Source organism: Callithrix jacchus, chromosome 8 (genome assembly GCF_049354715.1).
Source record: "Callithrix jacchus isolate 240 chromosome 8, calJac240_pri, whole genome shotgun sequence".
NCBI lineage: Eukaryota > Metazoa > Chordata > Mammalia > Primates > Cebidae > Callithrix > Callithrix jacchus.
Window position 1 is genome coordinate 30214960 of NC_133509.1, and position 13965 is coordinate 30228924.

Genomic DNA, 13965 nt, shown 5'->3' on the forward strand with positions numbered 1-13965 from the left:
AGATGAAGTCTTGCTCTCTTGCTGAGGCTGGAGTGCAGTGGCACAATCTTGGCTTACTACAACCTCTGCCTCCCAGGTTCAAGTGATTTTCCTGCCTCACCCTCCCGAGTACCTGGGATTACAGGCACATGCCATCACACCTGGCTAATTTTTCTATTTTTACTGGAGACGGGTTTTGCCATTTTGGCTAGGCTGGTCTTGAACTTCCAGCCTCAAGTGATCTGCCCACATGGGCTTCCCAAAGTGCTAGGGTTACAGGCATGAGCCACTGCACCCAGCCTGTAATAGCCATTTAAAAGCCACTTTCCCAGGCTTTTTTTTCTTGTCATTTGGATCTCTTTGAGTAACAAATTCCATGGTAAAGTTCTGGCTCTGACTGAGTTTTGGCTATGTCAGCTATACCTAAAGCATATGCTTTTATTTTTAAGAGGCCTAGACTTATGATTTATTTTTTTGAGATGGAGTCCTGCTTTGTTGCCCAGTCTAGATAGAGTGCAGTGGCACGATCTGAGCTCACTGCAACCTCTACCTCCCGGGTTCAAGCAATTCTCCTGCTTTGGCCTCCCAAGTAGCTGGGACTACAGGAGCACACTGCCACACCTGGCTAATTTTTTTTACAGGTGTGCACCACTATGTCTGGCTAATTTTTTATTTTTGGTAGAGACGGGATTTCACCATGTTGGTCAAGCTGACCTACCTCGGCCTCCTAAAGTGCTGGGATTACAGGCGTGAGCCACCATGCCAGGTGCCTTCTTATTCTGTTGTCCCTTGTCAACCTCTGAGATGCCTTCAAGGAACCTCTTAAGATATCCCAGAATACCTTTTCTATGGGACCTTTTTAAAAGTAGTGTGTATTAACCCCCTTTCGAGATAGTGCTTCATACACTAGAAAGAGAAAAGCATAAAGATAGTGCCAGAGACTAAGGGAACCTGAAAAATCACATAGTTGCCTTTTGCGACTTGCTAACAGCCCAGTGAAGATTTGGTAGAAGTAGTATTTAGACCTTTGTAAAATGTTTTAGTGTCAATGGGTTTACATAATAATTCATCTATTTCCTATCCCATATTGCTATGGAACATAGTATATAGATCATCTAGATTCAGCTGTATGCAGCTTTTCCATTAGAGTTACTAGTGTCATCCTCAAGGTAACAGACACTAATAATTAGAACTCTCCCTCTTTGGTTTTTTGGTATCTCTCTATACTCTTGACTCTTAAATAGAACAAAGAACTTTGAGTCTGGCAAGGCTTATAAGACAACATGGGGAGACTGCGGAGAAAACTCACCTAGCAATGTAATATCGAAACAGCCAAGCCGGGTGACAAATGGTCAGCCTCAGCAACCAACGACAGGAGCAGCCAGTGGTGGATACATTAAACGGTATGCCAACTCCTCCCAATATTCTTGTACCTTTCTTAATGAATGGTTCATTTAGGAGATGAGTTTAGCAGTACATGACCCCTAACTAATAAGAAATAGAAATTGTATTTATTCCATTTTTATAAAATGCACTTAAAAATCTGCCTACTTTAGCTGGGCGTGGTGGCTCACGCCTGTAATCCCAGCACTTTGGGAGGCTGAGGCAGGTGGATCAGCTGAGGTCAGGAGTTCAAGACCATTCTGGCCAACATGGTGAAACCCCGTCTATAAAAAAAAAACAATAAAAGTAAAAAACAATAATTTAAAAAAATCTGCCTACCAACAAAATGCGTTTTTGTGGTTTTTGCTTTTTGTTTGTTTGTTGTTTTGTTTTGAGACAGTCTTGCTGTGTTGTTCAGGGTGGAGTGCAGTGGCGCAGTCTCAGCTCACTGTAACCTTCACCTCCTAGGTTCAAACGATTCTCCTGCCTCAGCCTCCCGAGTAGCTGGGACGACAGGTGGGTGCCACCATGCCACGCTAATTTTTGTATTTTTAGTAGAGATGGGGTTACACCATTTGACCAGGCTGGTCTTGGACACCTGACCTAGGGTGATCTGCCTACCTTGGCCTCCCAAAGTGCTGGAATCATGAGCATGAGTCACCATGCCCGTCCAGACAAAATATTAACTGTGGTGGTTGCCCTTGGGTGGCAGGATTAACTTTTCTATATATTTTTCAAATTATTGAAGTAGGCATATTTTACTTCTGTACATAGAAAAAAATATGTTTTAAAATGTCATCTAGAGCAAGGGTCAGCTAGATTCCTATAAGAATATCTGTAACGAGCCAGAGAATCAATATTTCAGACTTTTCAGGCCATACAGTCTCTTGCAATTACTCAACTCTGTTGTAGGGTGAAAGCAGGCATAAACAATATATAAACAAATGAGCATAGCTGTGTTTGAATAAACCCTTATTTATAAAACCAGATGGTGGCCAGATTTTGTCCTTGGGCCATAGTTTTCCAACCTCTGTTTTAGAGCAGTGGTTCTTTAGAACTACCTGAGGGGCTTATTAAACCATAGGTTTCTGGGATGCATTTACAGTTCCTGATTTATTAGGTCTGGAGTGGAGTATGAGAATTAGCATGTTCCCATGTCTAACAGCTTCCCAGGTGATGCTGGGAGTTACCTTTGAGAAACACTATTTTAGAGTTGTTTCTTAATCTTTTCTTACATGGCTTTAAGACACTGTGTTCTCCTTGATGAGTCTTTCAGTTTTTATTATAGAATGTTTTCCAAGAATGGTAACCTATATTCCTTTGGTTACTTACTTTTGTGAAAATTAAATCCAGACTTACTCCATTTAAATTAAACAAAATCTATGGAATTAACTATCTTTTTGTGATAGCATAACTAATGATGCCAGAGAAGATGAAATGGAAGAGAACCTGACTCAAGTGGGCAGTATCCTGGGAAATCTAAAAGACATGGCCCTGAACATAGGCAATGAGATTGATGCTCAAAATCCACGAATAAAACGAATCACAGACAAGGTAAGAAGCTTTTTATTGCTACAAGAAAAGAGACATCTGGTTCAGTGTTTCAGTAATAGACATGTGTGCTAGATAATGTGGGGGACACAGTAGGATAAGCTCCGATCCTCATAGGTCTTAGTTCTCATGAGATGGTGGTTCTAATGCATAAAACAAGAGCCAAGTCCTCCCTCTCATGGCAGTTGGTGCATTTTGAAACTACAGTTTTGGACTGCAGTAGTTCCCGTAAACCTTCACACATGAAGCTTAGTATCTACTTTAGCCTTTGAGTGTGCTTTTTTCTCTTCCAAATGAGTAAGTTTTATTTTTAAATTATTTTTTTAATGGAGAATGGGTTCTTGCTCTGTCGCCTAGGCTGTAGTGCAGTGGTACAGTCACAGCTCACTGCAGCCTACCTCCCAGGCCAAAGCAATCCTTCCACATCAGCCTATTTTGTTAACTAAAAATAAAATTCCTGAATCCTCATCTTATGAAAGAGTCCGTAGGTGAAAATCAGTTCTGCAGAATAGTTTTTATAGAGTGGACACACAAAATAGACTCATCTGAGTGAAGGAAAGTTGTGATTCTTTATTTTTCCTCTTAACTTTACATGATAAAGATACTGAAAGTGAAATTGTTACAGTAGTTTTTTTTTCTTTTTTTTTAATTGCATTTTAGCTTTTCAGGTACATGTGCAGAACATGCAAGACAGTTGCATAGGTACACACATGGCAGTGTGTTTTGCTACCTTTCTCCCCTTCACCCACATTTGGCATTTCTCCCCAGGCTTTCCCTCCTCAGCTCTGCCCCCCCACCCGGTGTCCCTCCCCTTTTCCCCCCAAGACACCCCAGTGTTTAGTACTCCCCTCCCTGTGTCCATGTGTTCTCATTTTTCATCACCCGCCTATGAGTGGGAATATGTGGTATTTCATTTTCTGTTCTTGTGTCAGTTTGCTGAGAATGATGTTCTCCAGATTCATCCATGTCCCTACAAACAACATGAATTCATCATTTTTGATTGCTGCATAATATTTTATGGTGTATATGTGCCACATTTTCCCAGTCCAGTCTATCATCAATGGACATTTGGGTTGATTCCAGGTCTTTGCTATTGTAAACAGTGCTGCAATGAACATTCGTGTGCATGTGTCCTTATAGCAGAACGATTTATAGTCCTTTGGATATATACCCAGTAATAGGATTGCTGGGTCAAATGGAATTTCTATTTCTAAGGCCTTGAGGAATCGCCACACTGTCTTCCACAATGGTTGAACTAATTTACACTCCCAACAGTGCAAAAGTGTTCCTTTTTCTCCACATCCTCTCCAGCATCTGTTTTCTCCAGATTTTTTTATGATTACCATTCTAACTGGCGAGAGATGGTATCTCAATGAGGTTTTGATTTGCATCTCTCTAGTGACCAGTGATGATGAGCATTTTTTCATATGATTGTTGGCCTCATATATGTCTTCTTTTGTAAAGTGTCTGTTCATATCCTTTGCCCATTTTTCAATGGGCTTGTTTGTTTTTTTCCTATAAATCTGTTTGAGTTCTTTGTACATTTTGGATATCAGCCCTTTGTCAGATGGGTAAACTGCAAAAATTTTTTCCCATTCTGTTGGTTGCCAGTTCACTCTAGTAACTGTTTCTTTTGCTGTGCAGAAGCTGTGGAGTTTGATTAGGTCCCATTTGTCTATTTTGTCTTTTGTTGCCAATGCTTTTGGTGTTTTGGTCATGAAGTCCTTGCCTACTCCTATGTGCTGAATGGTTTTGCCTGGATTTTATTCTAGGGTTTTTATGGTGCCAGGTCTTGTGCTTAAGTCTTTAATCCATCTGGAGTTAATTTTGGTGTAAGGTGTCAGGAAGGGGTCCAGTGTCTGCTTTCTGCACATGGCTAGCCAGTTTTCCCAACACCATTTATTAAACAGGGAATCCTTTCCCCATTGCTTGTTTTTGTCAGGTTTATCCAAGATTGTATGGTTGTAGATATATTGTGTTGCCTCCGAAGCCTCTGTTTTGTTCCATTGGTCTATATCTCTGTTTTGGTACGAGTACCATGCTGTTTTGATTACTGTAGCCTTGTAGTATAGTTTGAAATCCGGTAGTGTGATGCCCCCCGCTGTGTTCTTTTTGCTTAGAATTGACTTGGCTATGCGGGCTCTCTTTTGGTTCCATATGAAGTTCATGGTGGTTTTTTCCAGTTCTGTGAAGAGAGTCAATGGTAGCTTGATGGGGATAGCGTTGATTCTGTAAATTACTTTGGGTAGTATAGCCATTTTCACGATATTAATTCTTCCTAACCATGAACATGGAATGTTTCTCCATCTGTTTGTGTCCTCTCTGATTTCGTTGAGCAGTGGTTTGTAGTTTTCCTTGAAGAGGTCCCTTACGTTCCTTGTGAGTTGTATTCCAAGGTATTTTATTCTTTTTGTAGCAATTGTGAATGGCAGTTTGTTCTTGATTTGGCTGTCTTTAAGTCTGTTATTGGTGTAGAGGAATGCTTGTGATTTTTGCACATTGATTTTATATCCTGAGACTTTGCTGAAGTTGCTTATCAGTTTCAGGAGTTTTTGGGCTGAGGCGATGGGGTCTTCTAGGCATACTATCATGCCGTCTGCAAATAGAGACAATTTGGCTTCCACCTTTCCTATTTGAATACCCTTTATTTCTTTTTCTTGCCTGATTGTTCTGGCTAGAACTTCCAGTACTATATTGAATAGGAGTGGTGAAAGAGGGTATCCTTGTCTAGTGCTAGATTTCAAAGGGAATGCTTCCAGTTTTTGCCCATTCAGTATGATATTGGCTGTGGGTTTGTTGTAAATAGCTTTTATTACTTTGAGATACGTTCTATCGATACCGAGTTTATTGAGGGTTTTTAGCATAAAGGGCTGTTGAATTTTGTCAAATGCCTTCTCTGCGTCAATTGAGATAATCATGTGGTTTTTGTTTTTGGTTCCGTTTATGTGGTGAATTACGTTTATAGACTTGCGTATGTTGAACCAGCCTTGCATCCCTGGGATGAATCCTACTTGATCATGATGGATAAGTTTTTTGATATGCTGTTGCAATCGGCTTGCCAGTATTTTATTGAAGACTTTTGCATCTATGTTCATCATGGATATTGGCCTGAAGTTTCCTTTTCTTCTTGGGTCTCTGCCAGGTTTTGGTATCAGGATGATGTTGGTCTCATAAAATGATTTGGGAAGGATTCCCTCTTTTTGGATTATTTGGAATAGTTTCAGAAGGAATGGTACCAGCTCCTCTTTGTGTGTCTGGTAGAATTCGTCTGTGAACCCATCTGGACCTGGGCTTTTTTTGTGTGGTAGGCTCTTAGTTTCTGCCTCGACTTCTGACCTTGTTATTGGTCTATTCATAGTTTCAGCTTTCTCCTGGTTTAGACTTGGGAGGACACAGGAGTCCAGGAATTTATCCATTTCTTCCAGGTTTACTAGTTTATATGCATAGAGTTGTTTGTAATATTCTCTGATGATGGTTTGAATTTCTGTGGAATCTGTGGTGATTTCCCCTTTATCATTTTTTATTGCATCTATTTGGTTGTTCTCTCTTTTATTTTTAATCAATCTGGCTAGTGGTGTGTCTATTTTGTTGATCTTTTCAAAAAACCAGCTCTTGGATTTTATTGATTTTTTTGAAGGGTTTTTCGTGTCTCTATCTCCTTCAGTCAGCTCTGATCTTAGTTATTTCTTGTCTTCTGCTAGGTTTTGAGTTTTTTTGATCTTGCTCCTCTAGCTCTTTCAGTTTTGACGATAGGGTGCCAATTTTGGATCTCTCCATTCTCCTCATATGGGCACTTATTGCTATATATTTTCCTCTAGAGACTGCTGTAAATGTGTCCCAGAGATTCTGGCATGTTGTGTCTTCATTCTCGTTGGTTTCGAAGAACTTCTTTATTTCTGCCTTCATTTCATTGTTTATCCAGTCAACATTAAAGAGCCAGTTGTTCAGTTTCCATGAAGCCGTGCACTTCTGAGTTAGTTTCTGAATTCTGAGTTCTAACTTGGTTGCACTATGGTCTGAGAGACTGTTTGTTATGATTTCAGTTGTTTTAGAGTAGGTGTGATGTGGTGCTGAGAAGAATGTATATTCTGTGGATTTGGGGTGGAGAGTTCTGTAAATGTCTATTAGGTTTGCTTGTTCCAGGTCAGATCTGGTTGATCTGTCTATTACTGACAGTGGAGTGTTAAAGTCTCCCACTATTATTGTGTGGGAGTCTAAGTCTCTTTGTATGTCATTAAGAACTTGCCTTATGTATCTGGGTGCTCCTGTATTGGGTCCATATATGTTTAGGATCATTAGCTCTTCTTGTTGTATCGATCCTTTTACCATTATGTAATGTCCTTCTTTGTCTCTTTTGATCTTTGTTGCTTTAAAGTCTATTTTATCAGAGATGAGAATTGCAACTCCTGCTTGTTTTTGCTCTCCATTTGCTTGGTAAATCTTCCTCCATCCCTTTATTTTGAGCCTTTGTGTATCCTTGCATGTGAGATCGGTTTCCTGGATTCAGCACACTGATGGGTTTTGCTTTTTATCCAATTTGCCAGTCTGTGTCTTTTGATTGTTGTATTTAGTCCATTTACATTTAGAGTTAATATTGTTACGTGTGAATTTGATACTGCCGTTTTGATGCTAGCTGGCTGTTTTCCCCATTAGTTGATGTAGATTCTTCATTATGTTGATGCTCTTTAGCATTTAGTGTGATTTTGGAATGGCTGGTACTGGTTGTTCCTTTCTAGGTATAGTGCCTCTTTCAGGAGCTCTTGTAAAGCAGGCCTGGTGGTGACAAAATCTCTGAGTACTTGCTTGTTCGCAAAGGATTTTATTTTTCCTTCACTTATGAAGCTCAGTTTGACTGGATATGAAATTCTGGGTTGAAAGTTCTTTTCTTTAAGGATGTTGAATATTGGCCCCCACTCTCTTTTGGCTTGTAGTGTTTCTGCCGAGAGATCTGCTGTGAGTCTGATGGGCTTCCCTTTGTGGGTGACCTGACCTTTCTCTCTGGCTGCCCTTAGTATTTTCTCCTTTATTTCAACTCTGGTGAATCTGACGATTATGTGCCTTGGGGTTGCTCTTCTTGCGGAATATCTTTGTGGTGTTCTCTGTATTTCCTGCATTTGAGTGTTGGCCTGCCTTGCTAGGTGGGGGAAATTTTCCTGGATAATATCCTGAAGAGTATTTTCCAGCTTGGATTCATTCTCTTCGTCACATTCTGGTACGCCTATCAAACGTAGATTAGGTCTCTTTATGTAGTCTCACATTTCTTGAAGACTTTGTTCATTCCTTTTTGTGCTTTTTTCTCTAATCTTGGTTTCTCGTTTTATTTCATTGAGTTGATCTTCGACTTCTGATACTCTCTTCTGCTTGGTTGATTCAGCTGTTGAAACTTGTGCATGCTTTGCGAAGTTCTCGTTTGTGTTATTCAGCTCCTTCAATTCATTCATATTTCTCTCTAAGTTATCCATTCTTGTTATCATTTCCTTAAATCTTTTTTCAAATCTTTTTTCAAGGTTCTTAGTTTTTTTGCATTGATTTAAAACATGTTCTTTTAGCTCACAAAAGTTTTTCATTATCCACCCTCTGAAGTCTAATTCCATCATTTTGTCACAGTCATTCTTCGTCCAGCTTTGTTTCCTTGCTGGTGAGGAGTTTTGGTCCTCTTTAGGAGTCGAGGTGTTCTGGTTTCGGGTGTTCTCCTCCTTTTTGTGCTGGTTTCTTCCCCTTTTTGTGGATTTTTCCACCTGTTGTCTGAGTAGTTGCTAACTTTTCGATTGGGTCTCTGAGTGGACGCCCAGATTGTTGATGATGAAGTATTTCTGTTACTTGGTTTTCCTTCTACCAGTCTAGCCCCTCTTCTGTACGATTGCTGAGGTCCACTCCAGGTCATGCTTGTCTGGGGTGCACCTATAGCAGCTGTGGAACAGTGAGGGATGCTACCCGTTTCTTTTTCTGCTATCTTTGTCCCAGAATGATGCCTGCCAAATGTCAGTTTTCTGGATATAGAGGGGTCAGGGAGCTGCTTTAGGAGACAGTCTCTACTTTATAAGAGCTCAAGTGCTGATCTGTGAGCTCTGTTGTTCATTCAGGGCTGTTAGGCTGCTACATTTAATTCTGCTGCAGCAGAACTTATAAAAAAAACGCTTTTTTTTCTCAGATGCTCTGTCTCCGGGGGTTGGGGTTTTCTTTATGAGTGTCTGTTGTGCTGTCCTGCCCAGCTAGGAGGCCGTCTAGTCACTATTTGTCTGCCGAGGCTCTGCCCTGCTGGTGTGAGGTCTGCCTTGTTGCTGCAGGCTCTGCCCTGCTGCTGCAGTCTCCGCCCTGCGTTGGAGTCTCTCTGTTGTGGCGGGTTGCCTCGGCAACGACAGGCTGCGTCAGCAATAGGAGTGTACCTTAGTAGGGGCGGGTTGCCTCGGTAATGGCAAACGCCCCTCCCCCACCGAGCTGCACTGTCCTGGGTTCAGCTGTTCCCGCAGTGAAATTCTCCACCCGGAGCATTTGGAATCGCCAATTTGTTTGTCCCACTGCCCTGGCCCAAACATCGTTTCCCTGGAATCTCCTGGCCTGGCTCACTGTCCAAGTCCCATTCAATCAGATGGATATGCCAATCTGCCCTCTCAAGTTTCAGATTGCCGGTTCAACAGGGCACCCAGACCAGTGCGCTTTGTGCGGAGTGCTGTGGAGCACCATTGCACTGCAGCACCAGCCGCCGGCTGCACCTGCCAAAACTGCTGTGCTGGCGTCCCGTGTCTCTTTTATACCTGGGAATTTCCCTGTTCTGTGGGCAACAAAGATCCGTCTGGAAATGCGGCCCTGACTCACCCTCCACACGTTCACCGAGAGCTTCAATCCTTGGTTGTTCTCACTGCGCCATCTTGAGTCGGTCTCCTGAGCTCATTATTCTTTTTTGAAAGTTATAGCAATTAAAAGCAGGAAACTGCAAATGGACCTAGGTCTCAGTTTAATAAAAAAAAATCATGACAGTAGTACCAGCTTACTGAGAATATTTTTGTTTGTTTGTTTAGAGACAGCATCTTGCTTTTTCGCCCTGGCCAGAGTGCAGTGGCATATTATAGTTCACTGTGAGACAGCCAAGAATAAAGGGGTCCACGGAGAACATTTGACCAGCCTGTGCACTGCTGTTTACAGTGTTTTCATATGTCACATCTAAAAGTCATACCTTGGCCACCCATGGTGGTTCATACCTATAATCTCAACACTTTGAGAAGCTCAGGCAGGAGGATTGCTTGAGCTTAGGAGTTTGAGACCAGACCAAGACATTGACTCTACTAAAAAAGTTTAAAAATTGACCAGGCATGGTGGTGTGTGCCTGTTGTCCTAGTTACTCAGGAGGCTAAGGTGGAAGGATTGCTTGAACATAGGAGTTGAAGGCTGCAATGAGCTGTGATTGCACCATTGCATTCCAGCCTAGGCAACAGAGTGAGACCCTGTTTCAAAAAAAAAAAAAAAACTCTCATATCTCATTAAAATCTCAGTGAACTTTAAAGTTTAGGGTGAGTTTTTAAGTTTGGCTCTCTGTTAAATCACTTATCATGGGTTTCATAAAAACAGTGGTTCACAGAATCCTTTAAATGCTGCAATCTGGATTTCAGCTACAACTGTCATTTTAAGGTTTAGGCTACACACCACAGATGTTGATGTCGATGGTAATAGATTTATTTTAAAGATCTTTGGAAAGGTTATTTTAGTCTCTCCAGGTTAGACTTGGGGCAGCTTCAGATGAGATTCTATGATTCAGTTTAGAGAACTCCCACAAGGTCCAGATCTCTAACAGAGAAAAGCACTTTTTAATATTGCATTGCATCAAATAAGAATGCCATTGATTACAGGATGCATCCTAGTTTTAGGCATGTTAAACTATGAAAAAATGTATTACAGAATTGATGATATATTGGCAAGTTCTTACATGTTATACCTTTGTCATGTTTATATACCAGGGTTTTTCCAAATGAATTTCATATTCTATTGTTTCTCCCCCAACATGAGTTTTATAATGTAACTTCACATGGTTTCTTGGATTTTCTCAGTGTGTCAGTTACTCCAAGTGTAAAATGTTTCATTTTTATTAGAGGTACTTACCTTGTGAAGTAATGCTGGTTATCTTTCTTGTTTTTCAGGTTGACACCAACAAAGATCGTATTGACATTGCCAATGCCAGAGCAAAGAAACTCATTGACAGCTAAAGCTACTGCTGTACTTTTTTATCATTTATTCACTTCCGTTGCTCCTCCTCAAAAGTTGTTACCTTTTCAGAGTTTAAATTTTCGGTTCCACACACTTCTAATTGGGAGATAATGGGCCAGAGCAGTAACAGCCCTCCTGCTTTTTTTGTTTTCTGTTGGGGGCCGACTGCTGCTTGGCCTTCCTTCTAGTATTTTCTTCCTTAGTTCATACTCTTAGGTTGATTTTCATACATCATATATAGTGTTTTCATCCTCCTCATATACTTCATCAGGTCCTTTTGCTTTCAAGATTTGGAAGCATTGCCAAAGACAGCCATGAAGAAGGAAGCTGTAGAGGTGTTTTTTTGTTTGTTTGTTTTTGTTCCTTTTTTTTTTTTTTTTTGCTTTTGTGGTAGAGGGAGGGGCAAGAGATAAGGGGTTGTCACCTCAGTAAAAACCTTCAGGCCACTAAGCAAAAAGTTGCATAGCCACAGTGAAGATCCACTTGGATATAGTTTTTAAGTTGCAGTTATTGCCAGTTTAGGCTAATGCTTGGTTTTGGAGCTCTTATATACAATTTTTTTGTTAGGAATCACAGTTTTGCAACCTCTACTCCAAAGAGAAAAATAGAATGAGTTTTCTTAAAGTGAGCTTAATTTCTGAACTCTTAGTGATTCACATATGTACATAAATCTGTGATCCCATTTCTTATTGTACCACTCAGGAACACTTTGTATAAATGAGTGGCTTTTTATGTCACGTTATTAGTAGTATTATGGTACCATTATAGGCCTATTAACTTCATACATTGTCATTAGCCTTTGAAGAAAAAATATGTAAATATATGTGTAACATAAGAATTTCTCTCTAAAACAGTGCTTAAAAGTTTTTGGAAAAGTTTGACAAAGTATACCACATGAATTCAGATTTACCCCAATGGGAAGAATTATGTTTTGTTAGGAAAAATGAAACTCATTTTTATCTCAGATAGAAAAATAGATTGCATTGAGTTTTATGTAGCTGTAGACTTTAAAAAGTTAGAATGTATTCTGTGTTACTAAAAGTGATTTGAAAAAATGATGCCTCTGGTGTAATAATTATAGATTACACACTGTCTTTCTCTTACCCTTGTGTATTGAACTATGTCCATAATCAAGTTGATGTGAATCCTGAACAGTGTTATGAAAATCTGATTGCTATTTGTCACATTTATTTTAAAATCAGCATCTGAACACTTCAAAGCTGTCAGTGTGGACTGGTTTGACCAATATTCACTGCTTAATCCTTACAATAAATTTTGTAACTAATGATATTGCTCTTTCAAATAGGCAACATGTTTCTATGACTGTTACTTTGGGGACAATATTTTCATCAGCTCTCCTTTAAAAAATTAGAAGTCCATAAATCAGGAAGCATTCCAACAGAAGCTGCTTTCACCATCTTTCTTGTATTTATTGAAAATACTTAAACTTACCTTGCTAAAATTTGTTGTGAGGTTCTTTTTTTTTTGAGACAGAGTCTTGCTCTGTTGCCAGGTTGCTGGAGTGCAATGGTGGCATCTTGCTCACTGCATCCTCTGACTCCCTGGTTCAAGCAATTCTCCTGCCTCATCCTCCTGAGTAGCTGGGATTACAAACAGACACACACCACCATGCCCAGCTAATTTTTGTATTTTAGTAGAGATGGTTTCACCATGTTGGTTAGGCCAGGCTGGTCTCAAACTCCTGACCTCATTATCTGCCTACCTCGGCCTCCCAAAGTGCTAAGATTACAGGCATGAGCCACTGTGACTGGCCATGAGGTTGATTTTAATCGTTACTAGTCTTACTCCCTTGAGCTTAAGTACACTAGTGACTGGAAGGGTAATGTTTCTGTGTGAGAACGACAAGTCATTCACTGGATAAGAAACAATTAACGTGGGAGCTTTCAAAGTCTGAAGAGGAAAATACTTAAAGTGAGATGCAGAGGAACGATCCAAGATGGCCGATCGCTAACGTCTTGGGATTACAGCTCTCAGTGAAAGCGCAGAAAACTAGAGGATGCCACACTTTCAGACAAATTCTGGTCGCTCATGGAGCAGGAGATCCCCAGTGGAGGAGCCACATAGGTCCCCAGCACGACTCTTGTGGCCGTCGCAGCAGTTTTGCCGGCACCTCGGCACGGCAGCTCTCGGAGCAGAGTAAACAGGGCTGGCTCCCCTTCCGACCGAGGTTTGGAGGACCCACACGGGTCCCCAGCACGACTCCTGAGGCCGGCGCAGCGGCTGTGACGGCACCTCGGCGTGGCAGCTCTCGGAGCAGAGTAAACAGGGCTGGCTCCCCTTCCGACCGAGGTTTGGAGGACCCACACGGGTCCCCAGCACGACTCCTGAGGCCGGCGCAGCGGCTGTGACGGCACCTCGGCGCGGCAGCTCTCGGCGCAGAGTAAACGAGACTGGTTCCCCTTCTGACTGAGGTTTGGAGCCCCGGGAAGGCAGAGTTGCCTATTATGGACACAAGAAGGAAGCCAGACAAGAGAATCCTGGGCAGAAAAGAACCATCAGTCTTAACGCCGCTGTTCTGGCCCTGGGAACTAACAACTTGGACGTCCACTCAAGAGACCTAATCTGAAAGTTGGTAATTTCAAAGACGACAGGAGGATAAATTTACAATGATGGGAAGAAACCAGTATAAAAAGGCTGAGAATACTCAAAATCAGAACGCCTCTCCCTCTAAAGATGATCACAGTTCCATATCAACAATGGAACAAGGCTTGATGGAGAATGAGCGCATCCCAATAACAGAATCATGCTTCAGGGAATGGATAATAAGAAACTTCTGTGAGTTAAAAGAACATGTTGTAGCCCAACATAAAGAAACTAAGAACTTTGAAAAAA

The 13965-nt window shown here is 41.2% G+C and overlaps 1 protein-coding gene across 10 annotated transcripts in view; it reads left to right on the forward strand.

The window, feature by feature from the left end:
- SNAP23 (synaptosome associated protein 23) overlaps nt 1-12415 on the forward strand; it is a 49790-nt gene extending 37375 nt beyond the window's left edge. For all 10 annotated transcript variants that reach the window (XM_078334071.1, XM_078334073.1, XM_035261985.3 and 7 more), the window contains 3 exons: nt 1224-1382; nt 2772-2916; nt 11046-12415. In XM_078334071.1, coding sequence (XP_078190197.1) covers nt 1224-1382; nt 2772-2916; nt 11046-11111 — 370 coding nt within the window. In that variant the 3' untranslated portion in view covers nt 11112-12415. The remainder of the gene's footprint in view (nt 1-1223; nt 1383-2771; nt 2917-11045) is intronic.
- Nucleotides 12416-13965: the final 1550 nt, after the last annotated feature.